The sequence below is a fragment of a genome, unplaced genomic scaffold (assembly GCF_019419815.1).
Source record: "Pyrus x bretschneideri cultivar Hongxiangsu unplaced genomic scaffold, Pyrus_bretschneideri_v1 Contig102, whole genome shotgun sequence".
In the NCBI taxonomy this organism is placed as follows: Eukaryota; Viridiplantae; Streptophyta; class Magnoliopsida; order Rosales; family Rosaceae; genus Pyrus; species Pyrus x bretschneideri.
In genome coordinates, this window is record NW_025999394.1 from 23560 (window position 1) to 46897 (window position 23338).

The 23338-nt window shown below is 35.6% G+C and overlaps 1 protein-coding gene across 29 annotated transcripts; it reads right to left on the bottom strand.

The window, feature by feature from the left end:
* Positions 1 to 1111: 1111 nt before the first annotated feature.
* Positions 1112 to 18594, bottom strand: LOC103939955 (RING-H2 finger protein ATL5-like). 29 transcript variants are annotated; one of them, XM_048570252.1, is made up of 17 exons: positions 17949 to 18594; positions 16906 to 17003; positions 15078 to 16708; positions 14330 to 14964; positions 12392 to 12515; positions 8875 to 8984; positions 8392 to 8451; positions 8045 to 8149; positions 7412 to 7605; positions 7229 to 7279; positions 7002 to 7142; positions 6134 to 6210; positions 4970 to 6021; positions 3443 to 4780; positions 2663 to 2761; positions 1826 to 1912; positions 1112 to 1341 (listed from the first exon to the last, which is right to left on the bottom strand). In XM_048570252.1, exons 1-3 carry the CDS (start codon positions 18105 to 18107, stop codon positions 16348 to 16350), a joined length of 618 nt encoding a protein of 205 aa, XP_048426209.1. In that variant the 5' UTR covers positions 18108 to 18594; the 3' UTR covers positions 1112 to 1341; positions 1826 to 1912; positions 2663 to 2761; positions 3443 to 4780; positions 4970 to 6021; positions 6134 to 6210; positions 7002 to 7142; positions 7229 to 7279; positions 7412 to 7605; positions 8045 to 8149; positions 8392 to 8451; positions 8875 to 8984; positions 12392 to 12515; positions 14330 to 14964; positions 15078 to 16347. The 29 variants fall into 29 exon arrangements, 26 of the variants coding, with proteins under 26 accessions (XP_048426209.1, XP_048426254.1, XP_048426248.1 ...); XM_048570297.1 differs by adding an exon at positions 7920 to 7986 and having other exon boundaries at positions 7002 to 7605; positions 8117 to 8149; XM_048570291.1 differs by adding an exon at positions 7920 to 7989 and having other exon boundaries at positions 7002 to 7605; positions 8117 to 8149.
* Positions 18595 to 23338: the final 4744 nt, after the last annotated feature.

Here is a 23338-nt window from a genome sequence, read left to right on the forward strand (position 1 = left end):
ATTAAACTGCTTCAAAATTATTGGCGTTGGTGAATCACCGGTGGTTAGGGGTAGGCTTGTATACCTCTACAAGTCTTCCCATCTATTGAAAGAATGGACTGTCGTGCTAACCCCCTTTTCATAAAAGAAATAAAAAAACCTTTCAAAAATTAGCACACTATAAACATCAATGATGGTTTTGGTACTTTAACACGCAATTTTTCCACATGTAAAACAATATTAGTTCGATTAGCCTCTAAACAATGATCATGCTTAACACTAAACATGTTGAAATCGATTCTTACCTTTTTTATTAAATAATAATGTGGTCACGTATCATGATCTATCATTGTGATACATTTTATTTCTACTCACAACCAATCGGCTGATGCACTCAGATTGAAAGTTTGTTATTCTTCTCGGCCAATTTACAGTTCGTGAAGCTCCTTGAGCTTAATTGACGAGCATGAGGAGAAATTAAGGGGCTCGTTTGGTACCTCGTATGTTCAACGTTAAGAAAATATTATGCCACCTAGTACTGCAGTCTAATAATATTTTTCTTTCACTTACAAGTAGGGTCAAATCCTCAAGGATTTTCATGTAAAAATGTACAATCATGTAACAAAAACTAGGAAGAAGGGTCATGCGACCCTCTTGGCCTTCATTGGCCCCATCAATGCTTGTGAGCAAATAGTTCGTGGACGGCGAGTTTCAATACCAAACTATGATGACATTGCTCAATGTGAGGGTTAACCGAAATCCTCTACCCATTAGCATAAATGTCTTAAATAAACAAACATACATACAAACAAACATGCAAACAAAAGTACTTATTAGCAAAAGTGTTTCCTGCAAAAGCATTCCTAACAAACCCAAAACTTTGAAGGATAAAATTTGCGATCTGCATCGTAGCTAGGTAAGGGAGCCTCCAAGTTGAGGAATTTTTGGATTGGCTTAGTTATGTAAAAGAGGTTATGGAGTTCAAGTACTTATAAATCCTTAAAATAAATATAACTAGAAAATAAGCTCGCGCATTGCGGCAGGGAACTAACTATTCCAGGCGTAACTGCATAAATAAGACACATTTAACCTGAATAAATTCAACACAATCATGAATGAACAGAGGGAAACATGAGTGAATGAGGTCGATAAGATAAACAGCTTGACTTTTATATACATTCAACTGAGTTGACACATAAAGACATTGCGCAATTAGTAGGAAGAAACTGAACGTTCTTGATCACAAAGACATAGTTGCCAAAAAAAGTTATGTTTCCATAAGAAACAGAAGCAACATGCAGTTCACACATATTTTTCCCTTGTAGTTAAGATGGCAATATATGTGTCCAGCAGGGCAGGCACCTATTTCAGCAGTTAATAAAAAACATAGAAAGTGTTCAATACTTGTTCAAGTAGCTAATTTTCCAAGCACAAATGTTCAATGCCAAAAATATGCAGAACCCATGTTTCCATATGAAAGAGAAGAAACAGAAGCAACATGCAGCTCAGACTTATTTTGCCACTGCAATTACGATGGCAAAATATATGTCCTGCAGGCTAGGCACCTGTTTTAGCAGTTCACAAAAAACCAAAAAAAAAAGAAGTTCCGTTCTTGTTCGAGCAGCTAGTCAAGCACAGATGTTCAAACCATAAAGTTGAAAAGTCTCCCTTGGGTATGATCGACAAAACCACAACAAAGGTAGCTAGTTATGTTAATATCATGCCACATGATTCGAATTAATTTATCATAACATAGTCTGTAACACAATGGAAATATCACGCCACATGATTCAAATTAATTTATCACTAATCTAAATCCTAAAATGGTAAAGGTGAGAAAATATACCTATCACCCTGCTCGCTGTGCTTTGTGCAATCCAAGTTCCACTGTGTGACCGTTTGCACACCTGCGTAACCTCCGGTGGCGGACGCCCTGAAAAGGTTTAAATTGGCAGCAGATTGCCAATTAGAATTGAAGGGCATAAATATCATTCCACATATTTCCACTGTGCTAAAAATTCACTACTAAATAACAAAGATATTTAGACTTGAGCTCTTAAGTTGTCTTTTTTGAAAATTTCAAGCATATAGTGAAGAATCAAGATTGGTCCCTTGTAACTCAATTGAACAACACACCTAACTAAGCAACACAGAAAACTTCTTTTTACGAAATTGTGTCTGATATTTCTTTTTCCATTTACATACACCCAGCGATTGGGAAAATGATAAGTCTACTATACAGATGCAAAATAGTGGAAAATGAAGTGTGGAAGTTCGAGCAATAAAAAACTATGGATATGATGCGAATGTTTGTGAAATGAATAAATTTGAGATTAAGTTATACATACTGTATTTTGGAACTTGTAAAAATGATTCCAGAATTGATTGGGGCTGCCTTGGTATTCAGAGTAACGAGGCAATTGTGAACATTAAATAATGTGGAGATCAAAATTAAAGACATTAAATAGATGTAAAATAGACTTGCATTCATAAATAAGCAATAATGCCAACATGACACTACAATTTAAAAACACAAATCCTGTCAAAATCCACTTTCATGTGAGTCACAATTTTAAATTGGGTAACATGTAACGAGAATGTAAGGAAATCAGAGTACATAACTCATCTCTCCCTGCATAAACATTTAAAAAACCAAATGCCAGTTAGTGGAAAACTGAATTACCTGGCCAAATTCTTCATTTTATTCAAACAGCCATCTCCACTTGCTCTAAATAAAAAGGACGGAGTGTGTGAACCACAACAATTGCCATCTCCATTTGCCCTGCATACAAAAGGGCAATAGTGTACAGAGACGCTCTCATTTTTGCCTATGTACAAAGAATAATAGAGTGTACAGAGATGCTGTTATTTTTTGGAATTCACCAAACGGAATGACTGATGCATGCACATACATTATAATACTTGATGACTCGAATGCATCAATGGTGCACTAAAGAGGCAGTACGAACGGAATCAGACCCACAAATGCACCAATGCAGATAACACACATTGCGACATTAGAACTTGTATAAAAGATTATGTTCGAAAGATATGAACGATTGTGTCAGAAGATTAATACGTTTGAAATGGAAAATGGTAGGAAAACTTTCACATACATAATATAATTCACATACAAAAGATCAAAGTCTCTTTTTCTATCTACATGCAAAAATAAAGAAACAAAAGATTGACACATTCCAGTTAGGTAGTTTCTGTGGCTTTCGATTAACAGTTTACTTATATACAAAAAAGGTAAAGTAGTCGAACACAAATGAAAGAAAGACGGATCAAATTATTAAGAAATCTAAGTTAAAGTTGTTAAAATTCACCTTCATCAGTACAATTCAAACTTCCACAAATTTGTTCAAACATTTTACCAATTGTGCACACTGCTAATTGCCAAGCTAGCAGGATAATGAATTCCATGAACGAAAAAACAAAACGATACACAACTTCAACTTACCATGCCAAAGAAGCTCCATAATAGTAGCTTCCTCCTTACTTTATGCTTCAAAAGCATTGCAACTGTGGATCCTAGAAATTATAAAAATTCATCCAGTCCAGAGACAATGTAATAGTTGCGGGCAGGTGCAATCAAGAATCTAAGATATACTCAACAAATTAGCGATTCCATTATAATTTCACACAAAAAAACAAAAAAAAACAAAAAAAAAAAAAAGGATCAAATTTTAATTTAAAGAAAACAATCCATCTGTTAGACTGTTACAGATCGGACCAACCAAATAAGAATCTATTAACATGATTTTCAACCTAACTATAAAAAAGAGCTTTATAACAGCACAATCAACATCATTTCAACCCAACTGAAAAGAAACTGATTGTACGTCATACGTTTATAAACACGGACAAAATATATTAACTTTCATAACTAATCAAAAGCTTACAAACGTCAGGTAAGAACATACTCAAAGTTTCCAAATGTCAGGTAAGAACATACTCAAAATAATGAATTTCACAATACATGTATAATGTATTTCAATTCACAAACCACAAACAAAGTGGAATTCCCATTGCATCAAATGAAATTCAATCAGAAAAAAAAAAGAAGAAAAACCCAGAAGAGCTATCCACAAACTAAAAGAAAGCCACTTGCTGTTTAGCTCACCAACCCCATTGAATCAAAACAAATTCAATCAGAAAATAAAATATATTAATGCCACACGTGTACAAAATGTTTGTGGGGATGAGCAATACCTTATCATGGCCATGTATAACTTAATCAAAGCAACATGACAATTCCTTAAGGATAAGATTATTTTTAACCATACACAAATTCACATGCTAGTCATTTGATACTTTTAACTAATTCTGCAAGTTGTATTTCTGTAAATGGGAATGAAAATGTAACTTTTGGTCTTATACTTTCAGAACCAATACACATCTCAAATGAGGGAGTCTCAAAAGTTGTTTCATTTATTTCATTCTAAAGAAATTTTTTGTTTGGACAGATATTCGAACACAATACTCTGTGATTGACACTCACTTAGACACCTTAGAAGAACTCACGTTTCTCTACCGCAAAAGGAGTTTAGCGATACGAAAAAACTACTTAATACCAAAAGCATAAACCACACTCAATACAATCAATAACTAAACTAAAAATATATTCAACAATTTATCAAAAACACCATCAAATTAAATACATTTAAACCATAAAAACCAAAGGAACAAACCATATAATTAAGGGCACCAATTATCCTAACAGAGAACACGTTTTGGTCCTCCTCCTTTGCCATTTCCTCCTCATCCCCTGCATCCCCATCATCTCCATGTTCCAACGCTGTCTCGAGAAGCGCATTAGCAAACACCAAGGAGGAAAAACTAATTATTTTTTTTATAACAAATATTAGTACAATACAGAAATACATCATCTATAATAAGTAAACACGTGAATGCCTGAAAACACTAAAAGAACATAAAACAAATTGTATGATTGAACCCCTGAGTATTCGGTGGCTATAAGAATTACCTTTGTTCAACCGGTTGCAGATGTCTCCACTATTTTTTCTTCATATTATTTTGACTCTTTTATTCCTTCAATCTACAACCTCATGAACATTAAAAGCAAGAAATAATTGGAAAAAAAGTTGCTTATAATCTGTTTGTTTGGTGAAAAACTGCAAAAAGAGAAACAAAAAACTAAAATTAAAAGCAGGAAATAATATATTTTTACAGAGACATCCGTACAAAGATGAAGAAGTTATATATATTTTGGTGGTGTAAATTGCAAAAGAGAACCCTGATTTTCTCTTGTACGTTGTTGATGTTTTCTTAATCAGAAAACGTCTCCTGATTCAGACTTCAGTACCTTAAACCAAAATGAGGAATACCTCCACATGAAAAAATTGTACTCACCTACATTGAACTCCATAATCTTTTGGTAGACTATCTCATCAACAAATAGGAGGTATCAGTTCAACCATGTATAAAGGAATAGAATTGAAGGAGGTCAACAATGTAATCCATTGATAACTCTTATAGTCCATTGATAGCTTCATATTGTCTTGAATCAATTCTTACATACAATTAACAATATAGGTTGAATATTTATATGTATAAGCCATCAAATTAACTATCAGCACTCCCCAAAGAAACCCTTATGATGCCACTAAGAAGCTTAAACCTGAATCAAAATGCCACTGTTTGAAAAAAATAAACTCAATATTTACTAATTGAATGTAGACATTGTATTGCATAATATGCCTACTTCATATAATTACTAATAAAAGGAACAATTGCTTATCTTTATGGAACATCAATTTTCCAGGTGTCTGATGCATCAAGAAAGGCCAAAGACAATTGCAAGAGTAAAAAGGTGAAGTGCATGGCAGCAGTTCAGGGGAAGATCATTGTAGGGAGCAAGGACCCAAGCATACAAGTCAATTTAAAGGTCACGTATAAAGTAAATCATGCACTCATGCACTCATTAAAACAACATTACAAGGCATCTCACTGTATTTAGGAGTTTTCTATGATGAACAATTGGGCGCAAGAGATTAAAGCAGCAATGATTTCTGGAAGCTGCAAAAAAGGCCCACCAATGCAATTGTCACGTACAAAGATTGTCTTTACAGTGGAAGTTCAATCGTGGAAGGTTCAAATTTGAAGGTAAGGATTACAATTAGAAGCTCACAGTGAGAGAAAGCCTTTCATTGATAAATTATATGCAGGAATGGAGAAGACACATCAAACCTCAAACTTCGCTAAAACCTGGAAAAAGACACGTCAACTCAAGGTATTCCAAAACATCCTTGGCAGGCTATAAATTTTCTTTTTCCTCTTCCTCATAACCTTACGTGCCAAAACAACCAAGCCCAACAAATAAAGAACCAATTTTTCTGATTCAATAATAGCGTACATATTATCAAATTATCAATCAACAATTCACATATCATTAAGGGTTAAACAAATAGATGAAGACTAAAAAACACATTTAATATATCCTTGCATTTCTATGTGAAGTCAGAGTACGTGGAAATCACATCAACAAATCAAAGCCCTAAATTTTTATCATCCTGAACTGGAAAAATGTGTAAAATCTAAAATTTTTCACCACATCAAAATAATTACAAATTAAACCCCCTATTCTCTTTAGCTGATAATCAAAACCAAATTAGTAAATTACTCAGCTAAAAGCCTTTTTTCAACGAAAACTCGGAAGGCAAGCATGAGTCCCTAATAATCCAAAATCACATCAAATGGAGGAAAGTGATATATCAGAATCGAATAATCATATACTAATGGAAAATTTTAACCTTAATTTATCTAATTATAGAAATAAAATAAAAAATTAGATCAAGAAAACCAAGAGCCATAAACAATTTTGATGCAAAGAAAGCAAAGTTAGAATACCAAGAGCCAGATTATGCTATTATATCAGAGAAAACTGAGATGCAATGGAATATATACAAATCTAATCCAAGAATGCAAACCAAAACCCTTACTTTCTGAGAGAAATTGGGATAGAACATCGTAGAGAGAAAGCAAGAGGAGAGATATACCTGGCTCTGGCTGGAATTGCTGGCGATGAATGTTTGGAGAGAAAAGCTTTACCTTTCACTCACTTTTGATTCCTGTAGCCGCAACAGACACATCGCTTGTGACAGTTTCCAAAGGGAATTCCGAATTCAAAATTCAACAACCTAAACCATAATTAACTCACAAATTAGTTCCATCAATATGATAGACATACCAAACTGTTAACAGACTAACAAAAGTAAACACAAACCCTCCCTAGAAGTAGCCCAACGGTAGGATTATGCAGTTTGACTGTGCTGAACTAAAAAAGAAAAAAATCAAGTGATCAAAGCTAATCTAGAGCTTTCGCTCCCAAACACAGCAAGAATCAGAACGTGAGTCATCAATTTCAAGAAATTCACAGAGAGAAAGAAAGGGATAGAGTAGTACAGACCTTAGATCGAGTGGCCTCGATCCTCTAGATTCCCTCATTATCGTAGAAGAAATCGTCAAAAGCATATATACAATGACATTTTATCAGCTACTGGTTGGACTGTTTATTACCGGCCATAAACGGAGAAACAATTTGGTGTAAGAATCTGATAAGAATCTCATTCCACAAAACTTCTTCAGTCCGGGCCTAAACAACTGCAAGCAAAAAAATCCCCAAGATTACTTTCATCCAAATCATCCACCGCCATTAACAAAACCATGCCCTATATCTTCCTTCAGCTAAGACTGAAAGAGTGAACTTATCACCCAAATAAAATAGGTAGATTAACGAATATTTGTTAAAAAGTGGAGGAAATCAACAAAACCAATCAAACAATGAACTGTCAATAGAATAAAATAACAAATCTAGATATCTTAATCAAAGATTTTTTTTTTTTTTTTTTTTTTTTTGGTCAAATGAAGACTTAAATCTCGCTCAACATTGTTTCTAATCGCAGCTTCCTCTCTACCTGTAAAGCATGGTTGTCTTAGCCAAACATACATTTTGATCATGCAGAATTGAGATGGAGATGTTGTCTTCTAACAATAGAAATGGAAGTTCAAATATTATTGAATCGTCGATTGTTGAAATTACCAATCAAATACAGATAAACCACCACCAGCAACCAAAACAGTTCTTTTTTAAATGAAATTATACACCTCTCACCCAAGCAGCAACCAGTTCTTTTGAATTGCGCATCTGTAAAACACATGAGTACAGATATATTAAAGAGAGCAACAATCACTAAATTTCTAACATCACCGGCATTCACAACATTAAGCATGTAGGGAAACTATTTCATGTCATTTTAATTTTAGGTGACACAACTGATGCAAGAAAAGGTCGAGCAAGTAGCATGGCATCAAGAATAAAAGAAGATATTTAGGACGGATAAATTAAAAGTTTCTGTAAACCATTAAATTTATGCTTAGTGAGTATACCAGAAGATCTGCGTGCAACGGAAGTACGGCAACCAGGGGTCTGTGGTTGGCTGGAGAACTCTGGAGACACGAAAATCTCAGGGTCTGTTAGTATACCAGAAAATCTCATAAATGCATATCAGTCCAAGGTCTCAAGTTCTTATAGTGGGGAATTACTGATTAGAACAATTATTCTCTGCTCCTTTTTGGGTATGAACTAATTAGCACAGTTAGCTGTAAAAGTACCAAACAAAAGCTCAATAATTTATGCAATTTGAGTACAGATATAAAAGGAACGCAATACTCAATAAAAGATCAAATTTATACAATTTCCAGCAAAACTCAATACTCAATAATATAAAAGGAACGCAATAAATGATTGAAGCAATATTATACACAACTTATGCAAGTCCAAAGAAACCCATTTGATCAAACTCACCGAATACTGAAAGGAAAAAAAAAAAAAAAACCAAAATTACAATCAAAGTATGGATTAATAATTACCTCAACAGTTAACAGAGCCAAAGCCAAACCCCAGAGCTTTGAAGGGCAGAAATTATCACAGAAACAGGAATAGTCCTTCCTTCCCCACTGCTGCTGCTGCCACCTTCTCTCTGTAAAAACCAATTGGAAATTGTTTACAGAGAGACAGAGAGGAGAGAGTGATGAGGATTGGACGAAAGAAGTATGTATAAACCTAAAAGACATGAAAGCTTGAATTCGAGTCCTAAATTGAAAACAGAAAGGAGGAGTGTAAGGGTGGCTTACCCAGGTCGGAAGCGGTGATCACTTCAATGATTCAGATTATATTTAAATTATCTTCTTTAGCTCTAAAACAACAAACCCAGAAGCCTAAAGTTGCATGAATGCAAAACTTAAAAATCCAAATTTCAGACTAATTAAGAAAAACAGAAATATACAAAAATAAAAAATAAAAAAACCCAAAAGAAATCAAAACATATAATTAATAAATAGTTAATTAATTAATCAAATAAATACAATACCTGAATGCCCCGTTTGAACAACCCGACGCAAGAACCCGATAACCCGTCACGGCAAAACCAGACATTTTAGAACTGACTGCGCAGTGAAAGGCCTTCGCCTGTGTATCCTGAGTAGAACGGAGTGAATGGTGGTGGTTCTGTGGTGATGTTTTGCCGGAAAATGGGGACGTTGGTGCGCCTCGGTGTTTACAGAGAAGAGAAAGAGGGAGGTCCAGCAGCTAGTAGCTGTTTGATGGAATTGAGGCTGCCGGAGTGGCGAGTTGTGATGTGGACTCAAGCCTCTCGGCCTCTGGGTTTTATGGAGAAGGTGAACACGGTGAGGATCGAGAGAGATGCAGAGTCCGAAAAAGAGTGAAAGAGAAAGGGTTATAGAGAGGTTGAGTGTCACAGAGAAGATGGAAGCAAAACACACCCGGATGATAGACGCGTGTGCTTAGTTCAGAATGGCAAGCCCGCAAATACCCAATGACAGATTTGTAAATAATCACCAAAATCTTACAATTATAGAAGAAATACCAGCATGGCGATCATAGCTCGTCATATTCTGTGCCTCTTGTGTAAGGTACTCTGCTGCTTTATGCACAATCTTTATTTGTATGACGGAATCCACAACTTTTTGGTTGGACATCACTTCCGTATGCCAACACAAGGAACTCTATTTCATCATCTATCGTCTCCACAACCCCGTGAGAATCGCAACTGATATATTTCTTCATGTGTGTAACACCGAACACCCTTGTTAACCATGATGCCCCGAAAGAACCACCTTTCTTGTTTATGACACTTTCTTTAAGACCATCTCCAATCCTTGGCCTAAAACCTAAAATTTTTAGCCCAGAAACAGTTTTTCTACTCCAACCCTTTTGGCCTAAAATTTTAGCCCAGATTATTAAAGAATGAACTTTGGCTAATTTTTTTCTTAAAGTAACTTTTTTAAAAGAAAAAATTATGGAGACTAATTTAATTTTATGAAAATTTTAACCTAAAAATATTTAGATTCTGACAAATACTGAAAAATCATTAACAGACACCATGAAACTCGTTAAACACTATGAAAAAATATGAAACACATAAAATTTTTTTTTTAAATTACTTTAGCCGTTAGATTTAAATTTGGACCGTTAAATTTTTGTTTTTACCGTTGAATTTCATCAAATTAGATTTTAACCGTTGGATTCAATGAATTTATAAATATCACACTAAATAAAATATACATATATGGTGGGCCAGCCCCACTAATCCTGGGCTAAATCTGGCTTTGTTTTAGGTTTTAGGTTTTAGGTCCAGTTTTAAGCTTGGGTTTAGTTGGATTTTTTTTTTTGGGGGGGGAGGGGGGGGGGAGGTTGGTGTGGCGGCGGGTTATAGTTGGAGATGGTCTAAGCATACCATTTTTACAATAGATAATGGCCCTAGAACTCGCAACATTGGCCGCCACCAACATCTACTTGCCCTAAAAGTACATTAAATATTGATTTATCACTTGAAACTACTAACACCCCAAAACCTACTTGTTTGATTTCTCCATAATTCTTTTCTCAGTTCCAAGATATGCTGTCCCCAGTGCATGTGCCATGGCTAACCAGGTCCAGAACTCAGGATCTGCTATGGTATTTTCAAAAAGATTAGATTGCAAGTATGCAAGAACATCAAGACCCAGTCTGCCTAAATAGCCCTATGTCATGATCACCAAGAAGGTTACCAATCTGCCTAAAATCTGCAACAACATAACTCTGTACAAGGTTATTGTATGCATCATTTACCACATGGAAGACATATGTGGCATTTACATTTTGTGAGGCATTTGAAATCTCACTTCCTTTCCCAGAAACAAGAATATCTATTCATGAAAATGAACCAATTCTCGGACAAGAGTATCCTAATTCTGCCTAACCCAAATTTTTCTTTCGTGTTGTCGGGAATTTGACTAAATATCATGACCGATGTGGGGATAATACTTGTAACTTTAAAGTCTTCACTAGAATTAGAAGCAAGTGAAAAGAGAATTGGGGAATGATGTGAAGAGAAATGAAGAGAAGATCATCAGCTTCCACAATCATTAGTATTGATAGAATAGAACATGCACAGCGATAGTAAGTAACATTAGCACCACAAGTCTCCCACAAAAAACCGTTTCCATGGCTTAATTTATAGGAAAACTAATGAAAAGGGCTTGAAAACTTTGAGTTTTAACGAAAATGACAAAAAGTGTTGTAAGTGAATGGTGCCAGGATTTACTTTGGTTTTTCGTTAAAGTGAACAGTATCGGGAGTGTTTGGTTAAAACTCCCTTAATTTATCTCTTCAAAGTAAATTAAAAAATGCTATTTTATATGGAAATTTGAGAAAGAAAAACCCGCTTTGTTTGCCTTTCAAAGTAATTTTAAAGTCAAAAGAAGTTTTCGATACTAACCATTATTCATAGTATATGCATGTGTTCTTGCGTATGTAAAGCTATTTTGAATGGTGATAGCATGGTAATATATTCAGAATCATTTTTTACAAGTTAAATAGAAAGGTTAAATGACTTTTTTTTTCTTTTTTTTTTTTTTGAGAAGACTTTTCATTTTGAATTTAGCTGCAGTAATTGTATCTTTTCAGTGAAGGGAACATATGGAAATGCTTGGGTGGGCCAAAGGGGATCACATGTTTTTCTCCCTGTCATTTCTCCAATATCTTCTCTATTTCAGCTAAAAAACAAAATGTTTAGCAAACATGCTCCAAAATGTTTATGTTTTGTGTTTTGTTGTAAGACTCATTTGACGAGTAAGAGGATCATTCCAATTGAAGTTCATACACAGAATTCAAGATTATGTTTTTGTGTTTTTGAAGTTTCTGTTATGATGAAGAATTACTATAACGAACACCCAATTCATAATTTAACAAGAAAACATACTTCATTGATGATGCAAGACTAAACAATAGTAACCCATAAAAATTTATAGTCAGAAAGAATCTGATTAGTTTTGCCGATGCAAACAACAAGAACAATATAACACTGAGAAACAAAGTTTTACTCACCTTCCTCAATCGGTAGGGGTAGAAAACCCTTTAGCCTGTAGTTCATCAATTGGGGCACAGCTATTCCACGTGTTAATTTCTAATTCGAAAGGTTTGAATTGCATATCTTGACTGCAAGGTGAAACTACATGAAAAATGAGAAATATAATTAGTCTTTCAACCAAACACTTGTTCTACATGATGAAATTTTTTGAAAGGCCAAAGAATACAAAAATCCGTTATAGTTGAAGTTAGCAAATAACTACATGGTGCCTGGCACCGAGAGACCTTGACCCTTTACATCCGGTCTGGCTACATATGCTCTGGGCACTAAACTTTCTTTCTTCAGTGCAAAATACAAAAACTAAATGACACAAGTTTATAAATGGTAACCTGGCTTAGCATACGAAAACTTTACAATGGCCTTATTACTGGATAACTACTTCCCTACCTGAATCTTACTTGACACTGCAGCATCAGATTAGAAAATAGTTTCTAGTGCTTTAGCAGAGACGACCTGAAGAAAAGCCTATATGCTAGACTATTCTTTACATAAATAATCAGACTAATAACGTAACTGTAACAATAGTGTGTGTACACATATTAGTCAAAGGACGACGGTGATAGATACAGTAAGGCAGGGATGGTTACCTTGTTCGAGGAAGGAGGACATACACTTATCGGTTGTACTGATGCCCCCCTAAGGATATGAAAGAAGCCTTGAAATTTTTATGAAGAGAGATGGAAACAAGGAGAATTACCATTGTGTATGTTTTCTGTTTCTTATAACAGAAAAGAGAGGAATTCAATTCAGTTAAAACAAGGGAAGAAAGTCTAACAATTCTTTTGTTTGAATGGGCTGACAACATCAAAGAACAATTCAGTCAAAACTTTAATAATTATTGATGAACCACTAGTACTAGAGATTGAACTGAATTTTTTTCTTCTGGTGGAGGTTGATGCTTCTTTTGTTAAGTTTAAGCTGAAGCAATCTCCACACTTAACCCCCAATTTCCTCACTGAAGGCTTCTCTTCGATGATTGTTCGATTTCCAAACGCAAGATTCAATGGCAAAAAAGATAGAAAACAATTTGATGGCAAAAAGGTAAAATAAAACTGTTCCTGACACGAAACAAGGGGAAGAACCATTGCAGTCTCAACCTTATCAGGTATCTAGCATACAGTAGTAAGGACTAGGGTTTGAGTAGTCATTCTCCAACAATACATGAGTTATCATTTGGATTCTTTCCCATGTGTAGATGACATATAGCATGATCAATTAGGGATTAAGGTATTGACACAATTCATTCTGCACTTAATCGGATATCCAACATGTTGCGGTTCAGAACAAATGCACTCCGATGATGATTGAAAATGCTTGGGGAAATGTTGGTCAAGACTCAAGTATGTTCTGCTAATTTATTGTTGTGATTGGTTGGCAGTCAAGACAAGAAGAGCTACCCAGGGATGATCTCGTTTGCATAGTTTGAGTTTAAAGTATAACAACATAGATAGCAAGCCTTCTCTAGCACATGAGCTGCAGGCTTACAGCATATTTCACTCAATCGTGAACACAACAATATATACAGCAAGCTGGAAAATTTCCAAATACTGTTCCTAGTAAAAGAAGAAATCGTTCGCAAACTTGTTTCAAGCAGTTTATTTGACTGATAATTATGGTTGCAATGCATAATGCTGTAATATTATGAAGTTGACAAAACATATTATCACTCTTGTCGTCATGTTTGTTATAAGACCCGCAAGAAGGCTGCCCCCAATTAAATTTTTTGCACTTATATGAACAAGAAGAACAATTTTCTCATTCAACATATTACTACTAATAATGTTTCTATAAATCGATGAAAATCCATAATCATCAAACCCACAATGTCATACATTTCCATTCCATGACATAAACAAAACCATAAATTAGAAAAAACAATACAACAAAAAACTCACTGTATTCATGTCCTTGCGAATCGTCGGATTCATCGCATTCATCGCAGTGCAAAATGCAATACGACTCCTCTGTTTTTGCTCTGTTTCCTCCCAACTCACCCACGAAACTGGTACACAAGCTCCAAAGCCCTCTCCTTTGAGCCCTGAGGGTCAAAACCCTTCACACTGCCCACAAACCCATCACCGTTAAGCCGCCTCTCCTCCGCCAGGGTGGCCGCAGAAGGAGAAAGCCGCCTTTTGGGCCGCTTGTTCTTGATGAAGCAATCCCTCATCTAATCCTCAACAATGTCAATTGTGGGCCCAGAATTTCCCTCTCCAAAGCCATCACAGTCATCGTCGCAGTCGCCGACTTGCATGGTCTCGTTGCCGGTGGCGGAGGAGAGGGAGTTCTGCCGCTGGGGCTGGGGGAATTTGGGTGTGGAGAGAAAATTGGAGAGGTGGTGGTGGGCTTGGTGGAGGGAGGAGTAGATGTGGAGAAGGTGGGTGGGGTCGGCGGTGCAAGGTAGCTGTTTGGCCATGAGGGTTGCTTGTTCTAGGGAGAGGATAAGGTCGGATAGTGGTAGCGGTGGTGGTTCTGGGTCTGCTTCTGCCATGGATTCCATTGGAGAAGTCTCAATCTTTGCAGTGATCAGTATCTGTAGAAATCAATCAACCTGTTGTGTTAACTAAAAAGTGATGAAATTAACTGGAGAGTGATGAAAGCGGCTTCGGCTTCTGCTTCTGCTTCTCCAATAAATTGTTTGCTTACAGGTGTGACGACACTCGTAGATTAGGATCAAAGATTGCGTTTTCAGTTTGGGTTTTTGTTTTGATGCCATGCCAATTTGAGGGGATTCTTGGTACAACCGGGATCCTTTTTCTTGACATCAATTGTCCTTTTTTTTTAAGAAAAATGAATATCTCTCGTCCATGACATGATCCGAATTATATATTAAAATATCTCCAAATGCTTTAACCAACCATTCATTGTCTTTATTATTTCTAGAAATTAATTTATTTCAAAACCTTTTAGGTATTCGAACAAATCGACGATTATAGCTATTCATATGTCGAACAAATCGACGATTACAGTAACAGGTAATAACATCATCTAACTTGTTTGATCCATAAGAATACAATCTTGGAATGAAATGATCTAGAAATGATCTCTAATGATGATTAGTAATAAACAATTTGAATTATAACGTATGTGTTATAGAACTACGTCCGTAGTCATGTAAACCAAGCAGTGTCCTTTGAAGATGTCCGAACCCGGAAATCCCGACCCTCCCTTATCAATCGACTGGGCTTTACAATTGTGTCTATATATCATATGAGAAATTTCTTTTAAGTTAACCATCTATAGTTGAAATCACTCAGTACTACAGTCTAATGGTATTCTTCTTCACTTAGAAGTGAGAGGTCTTAGGTTTGAATCTCGTGGATGGCGAATTCGATACCAAATTAAGCTGCCCATTGTGTGGCTTAGCCGAACTCACTCCCCCTTCCTTTAGTGTAAAAATATCAATGTACTCACACAAAACCCAAAAACAAAAATAATCATCTATAGTTGAAAACCCTAGAAACCAATTTTCCCATTAGCAGAAACAAGACTTAGGACGTAAATGATGGACTTTACCACGGTACATGCATTTACTTAATAGGACGTAGATAAGATGCACCGATAGCGAGTAGAATGAATTGACTCGTACAAAGCATGAACAGAGGTGAATAGCGCTTATATACAGCATTCAGATTATATGAGTAAGCTCCATTTTCAAACTTTCTACTCTACCTAAAAATTCAGAGTTCTGTCGCACAGTTTTAGTTCGAACGATCTACAATGGATAGCAACATTCTAGGCAACGTAAGAGAATTCTTCAATCAAACCTACCCGGCCTACCATGTGAAACAACTCCCAGCCGACAGGGAAGGAAAAAGAAAGGGCAGTCACCCTACTGCATCTCCACATATGAAAAAGCATTGCTCGCTAGAAGCAATCGCTTTTCTGGTTCCATGGACCAATCTCTTTGATTGTATCAATGCCTTGTTTCTGGTTCTACTCTAGATGGGGTCGGTTCAGAGGGGTTTCCTGGAGCAGATTCTAAATGCCCTTGGTTGCTAACGTTTCCTGCTGAACGCTCAGTTGTGCCAGGTAATAGCCAGTGATGAGAATGTTCAGTTGAAATCTCAGAATTGTCAAAAGATCGAGCCACGCTAAATGTTGCTGACCTCACATGTTTTGTTCCGAGGGATTCTCTTAATGGTAAACGGCAAACTGGGCAGGTAGATTGTTTCCTCAGCCATGTATCAATGCAAGAGAGATGAAAACTGTGGCCACATTTGGGCATGATTCGCAGTACTTCTTTCTCCTGGTACTCCCCCAAACATATTGAGCACCTGCAAAAGCATACAGATTAGACATTCTCACCAGTGTCCAAAACGCATGAGTTCTCAAGAAAATCTCACAAAAAGGTGTGGCAAACTAGCATCCTCTAAATTCAAGATACTTGTCAATCAATATTAAAATCAGATTTTAAGAAGGAAACGATATGAGAGTTCTTAGGCGCTAGGAGAAATGAAACTGCAAAGCTTACTGCGCATCTTCTAAGGAACTGAAAGCCTTTTGATCGTACTTCATCGTAGGGATTGCAGAAACCACAACTTGTTCAAGGCCACTAGCCTGATGCTCTGGCTGCCAGCAAACAATGCAAACTTAGCACCCATTGATCAAAACTTCAGTTACTATTGACAAGATGAAAAACTCTAAAATTTTAGTGGAATGACATCAATCTCAATAGCAATGGGCAAAAATACAAAAGGGCATAAACGAAAATATTTTAGTCTTCGGGTAATCAAAAATGAAAAACACGAAAATTTAGGTCCATTTGATAACCATTTGGTTTTTAGTTTTTAGTTATTGTTAGATATATAAAAGGGAAATGCAGGAGAGAAATGAGGACTAAACAATGGAGGATGAAGAGCGGTAGGAAAGATGTGGAAGGAAAGGAATGGAATGGGAAAATACAAAACGAAAACTAAAATCTAAAAACCAAAAGTTAAAATGGAAAACTAAAAACCAAATGGTGGGCTTTTAGGTAGGAATTCTTCATATTATGGAGCACAGAACAATCAAATGTCAAAAAAGCTATTGACCAAGCAGCCTGTCCAAATAAGAAAGCTGATAAGAAAAGAAATAAGACAGAATCCCAAACTTGCCCATCATCTTTTATTTGTTCTCCCTTATCCTGCAATTGCATTTTCGGCATGCAACAGGAAACTAGTACATTTCAACATCTATTGTTTTTATTATGATTTCTTCCATTTCTCAGAGTTGACTCTCAACCGCAGCAAAAATTCATATCAAAACTAGAACATAATAAACACCTAAAAGGTCGTAAATTAGAGTAATTTAGAATAGAATAACGCATATAAGAATAAATACATACATAAAAGCTCACACAAGTATGCTATTGAGATGCTAAATTGGGAAGTAATCAATCATACATATATACATAACCAAGTCAAAACAGAAACTCCTACAGAAAAAAAAATGCTCAAAACTGGGAAAATTACCCAAATCAGATCATTCTCATCTGAGGAAACAAATATAGTTCAGCACAGAAAATCCATCACATACCTGCTCAAGATCAACCCTTGATTCAATCTCGAACATAGGCCGCGATTCGCCACCTCTCAGCCTCCCACAGATGATTCTTGTGCAAACAAACACGATAAATGTTGCACTCATACCAAAACCTATCACAGTAGTAATCAAGTTCATACCCGAACCCATCATCTGCGAAATTCCCAACTATTCACACAATCCCCAATCACTAAAAAGCTGAAACCCCCCACTAAAATTCTAAAACAATGAAAACCCAGAACTTAAAAATATCAAAAGAAGGGTGAAAACTAATGGAAAATGAAGTTTCACGGAAAACCCAGATCAGGATTTATCCAGAAATGGCTGGTTTTGAATAGAAAGATTCAGGAACAACAGTCTGAAGCAAAAAAGGGTTACTCATTTGGAATCTGAATCGCTTTGGGTGGACTCAAAGCAAAAACAAAGTGGGGTGCTGCATCCTTCTACAAGTATCAACAGGGGGTTGCATAAAAACCCATATGGGTCCATTTCAATGGGACCCAACAAGTATTAACGGGGGGATTGTACATAACCCAACGGTTAAAACTTGGATTTTTTATTTGATAAGATTCCCATATGTTTGTTTAAGGTACATAGAAATCTCAGAGGAGAAGAAGAGAATCCGTATTGCCTCTAGCATTTGCATCTCTCTGTACTTTCTCAACCACTACTCGGTAAGGCTTGGACTTGGGTCCAAAATAGTGACCTGACTTTTCTACCCTCCTGGTTCATACACTCTCATTATTTTCTATTTGTATGAACACGGTTAAATCACGTTAATATTTTATATCACTATTATTTTTTGTCTTATTATCTCTATAAACAAATCAATATAAAATGTTGACATGGCTTAACCGTGATCGTACAAAATATGACGGGATGGAAGTGTATGAGAACTGGGAGGGCAGAGAAGCCAAGTCCCTTCTAATGAGATGTCAAATATAAAATATTAAATTTCTTTTTATGATAAATATGACAAATTGAATATAAATGCTAAATTCTCTTATTTTTTAATAGATGTATCAAATATTTATTTTATTATTTTATTGAACCCAGAGTTACATTAACTATTAAAAAATAATCAAAATTAGTTTTAGTTTTTATTCTATTAGTTAATAACGAGACTCGCGTATTAAAAAATTAACTTAAATATACTTGACTCATTCTTTGTTTGCTGTAAAAAAAAAAAAAACTAAAAAGTAAGGAGTCAAATGATTCACATGCTACATCATGTATGGCATATTCATTAAAGAACACCTGAATATCTTTTAATCATATTTGTCATATTTGCATCTCCTTTAAAGATGGTCATGCCAATAATTTGCGTGCATTCTTTTTCTTTCTTTTTTACTTCCATAAATTAGGTTTTTTTTTTAATTTATTCAATTACAATATTAAACATAAATATAGATGCACTTAAAAAAAAGTCACACTAATACAAATTTTCTGCATCCAAAACTTTCGGTAATTGTGTGTTATCTCTCATTGCTTGACACATCTTCAAACTTAATCTCATTTAACTTTGTCATTGTCAGGTCATACTCATACACCAGCTCCAATTGAAAGGGCTAAATATAGCCCACTCAATAATTTATTAGTTTTAAATTTATACTTTAAATTTATTGGTTAATTTAATTAAACTACCTTTGGATTTTCATTTCTAACCGTTGAATTTGAATCAATTTTTGCAGCTAGACCCTAAAAAGGGCTAAGAGGGGATACATTTGGTTGCCGTGATGTCTATAAATCGGTTGGAGATGAGTTTTTTAGCAAATCAAATCATTTTTTGGCTTTTGGACCTTTAGCCATCTTCATTGGAGATGGCCTTATATAGGTTGCACCCCAAGTATTTGATGATTGGTTTGTTGAATTAAATCAGTATCGTGGCGCTTGAATTAGACCGGATCTAGTGATGATGTGAGCAGGCGTATTGATTGTTGCAAGATCGACACAAAGAGGGGGAGAGATAAAGATGGAGAGTGAGACATAGTGAGAGGGGGAGGCCTGGTTGAGGTGATGGAGGGAATGAGATGCAATAGGTTGGTTTGGGGTGGTTTTTTACGGTGGGTGAGTGGTCGTCGGAGGCATGGTTACTGGGATTCTTCCTTCTTTAATTTTTGCTTGTACTTTTATTTAAGGGTTTAGAAATTTGGTTTAAAATTTGGTCCTCATAACATTATCTTGTATTTAATATTATTAAGAGTTAATAGAGTTAGATGGGGTTAAATTTGGAAACAGATGTCAAGCAATGAGGTAGGAGAGAGGCCACAAGAGTTTTGGGTGTAGAAATTTTGGCCTCTCTTTACACGCTTAGAACTTCCCCAATGGTGTGTGTTTTGGTTTTGCGGGGGGGGGGGGGGGGGGGGGGGGGGTGGATGTTGTGGTTGTGGGTTGTTTATCCTTCATAAGACTACTACATTTGAAGCCCTAGTGAAAAATTGAATACCCAATGAGCTAGAAAATGGGACTAAATCCACCACTTGGGCTAACAATTTTCTTCATTGGGCAGCAAAAAATTAGGCTACATGTGGATGTTGTGGTTGTGGGTTGTTTATCCTTCATAAGACTACTACATTTGAAGCCCTAGTGAAAAATTGAATACCCAATGAGCTAGAAAATGGGACTAAATCCACCACTTGGGCTAACAATTTTCTTCATTGGGCAGCAAAAAATTAGGCTACATCTAACCCAAAAAAATAATAGGTTTCACGAAAAAAGTAGCAACTCATGTTAATCAAATTGTGCCATTCTTTCCCCCACTAGCGAATACATTTATGAGAAAGAATAAAAAAAAAAAATGTCACAGTTGTAATTCAACAGTTGGGAAGATGTCAAGCTACGTGTCCTATGCACTAGATTCTCATTCTCATATGAGCACCTTGCTTTATGCATCTTTGTTTTCGTTACGTGATGCTAATGTAGCTCATGCGCGTGAAACAGATGACAAAACAAATATCTAAAAGTTTCACTAACATATATTTATTCTTTTGGAGGCCTTTAAAGGAAGGGATCTCAAATTTTTATGAAAACAGGGATTAATTGTGGGATTCATATCATATAGAACTTCAACGATTTGAACCGTTTATTTTTTCAAGTTGAACCTTATAGATTATCTTTGCAAAATATTAGCCATATTTGAACTATCTAATTGAATTCAAGGAAATTGACAAACACTTTGTTCAACAATAAACAATGAAATTTCGACGTGATAATTAAATAAGCAAATGATTTCGGATTAAATTGAATTTTTGCAAGAATGATCTATGAATCGAAGCTTACAAAATAGCCAACTCGGATCGTTGAAATTCGACATGAAGTGGGCATTACAACTAGTCCATATTTTTGTCCAACAATGAGGATCCCTTTGGATAAAGGGCACGATTCTTTGCAGCTAAACATATATACCATCTATACTTTTATTGATTTGTTGGTTGTGAAAGACGTACAAATGTCAATATAAAGCAACATCAATTTTTGCTTTATGTCTTCCTCTCAGGTTTTATTGGAAGGAGCCAAGGTAGGAATGAATCTTTTAACATAAAGCTATTTATTCAGTGTAATCTGTCTTTTGGATCGACTCGTGGAAGGCATGATTGGCATCCAATTAAAATATAAGTCATCGTATGTGTGTGTGCATATATATGTGTGTGTGTGTGTGTGTGTACTCTTTGGTACATAAAGGGAAAAATAATAATAAAAACAAAGACTAAAACTCAGTTGACATAGTTTAATGGTTTTGGTTATGGAAGGTTATAAGATCTTAATCAGTTGTCATATAAAAATTCCACCAGTCATACCTACCAAATTTGACTTCGCCTCACTTTGGAAGTTTGAAAGTTTCGCTTTGCTCTGATTATTTTTTTATAGGTCCATGATCTTGGAGAAGTTGGAAGTTTCAATATTTAATTATAATTTTGGAGTACGAGTAATTTTCTAAATAGTAGGGTTTTGTAAGTTAGTAGCAGAGTTAAGGAACTTATGTATAGCATTCATATGTCATTTGAATGTAACCCGTAACTCAAAGATTATCTGTACTTAGCTTTTTTAGTTTGTAGACTCGTAACTTGGTCATGCCACCTAGTTTTATAGTTGTATAAAGCATAAGTTCAGCTTGAAAAAGGACGTGTATAGGGTTTTATTGGACAAAGAAAGGACACCATTCTCCGTGTCAACGATAAGTGCTTGGCTATTTTACTCACGCCTGCGTAAGGATGACTTAATCGCCACAAAAAAATAAAAATGGTGATGTGACAACTGTGCGCAGTTTCTTTGAACATTTAGCTGCTGAAGGCGGACCAATTAATTAAAAGAAAAATTAATAAAAAGAATTTGAAAATTTTAAGTTTTAAAAATAAGGATAAAATAAATGATAAAATGAATACTATCAGGATTGACTTTTTAGTGTAAAAGTACAGTTTTTCATTAAAGTGAACAGTACCGTGAGCTTTTCATTAAAACTCTCTTAATTAAAAGAAAAATTAACGAAAAGTTTATAAAAAAAATTTAGTTTTAATAAAAAAATGACAAAATAAATGTATAGTGAATGGTAGCCAGGAAAAGTAAAAATGTTGTCACATCCCGACCAAGGACGGACCACTTCCCGGGCCCGCTCCACCACTGTAGCACGATATTGTCCGCTTTGGCCTTACCATTCCCTCACGGTTTTGTTTTTGAGAACTCACGAGCAACTTCCCAATGGGTCATCCATCATGGAATTGCTATTGTGACATCTCACATAGCCCAGGGGAGTGATCCTTAAATGTATATTCTCATCTCTACCTAGCACGAGGCCTTTTGGGAACTCACTGGTTTCGGGTTCTGTAGAAACTCCGAAGTTAAGCGAGAAGGGGGCTAGAGCAATTCCATGATGGGTGACCCACTAGGAAGTTGCTCGTGAGTTCCCAAAAATGAAACCGTCAGGGAATGGTAAGCCCAAAGTAGACAATATCGTGCTACGGTGGTGAAGCGGGCGCGGGAAGTGGTCCGCCCCGGGGCGGGATGTGACAAATGTGGTTTTTCGTTAAAAGTGAACAATACCGAGAGTGTTTCATTAAAACTCCCTTAATTAAATGAATAAAGTTTTGGGTAATGTTAGAGAAATTAAATTGTAAAACAAATAATGTGAATGTTGATGATTTGATTATTACATAAAACTATCTTCAACCCATAGGATAAAGCTTAAAATATAAGCTTTAAAACCCCTCAAAACCATCTTTAATCATTGGGCTAAAATAAGCTCTAGGGATAAAATATATCTTTGGGCTAGATTTCCTCCAGGATTTATACCTGGCTTAAATTATTTTGGATCCACCAAATTGTCATATTTCAATTTTTTTTTTTTTTTACTTATAATCTAACGGATATGATCAAATGAGACCAAATCT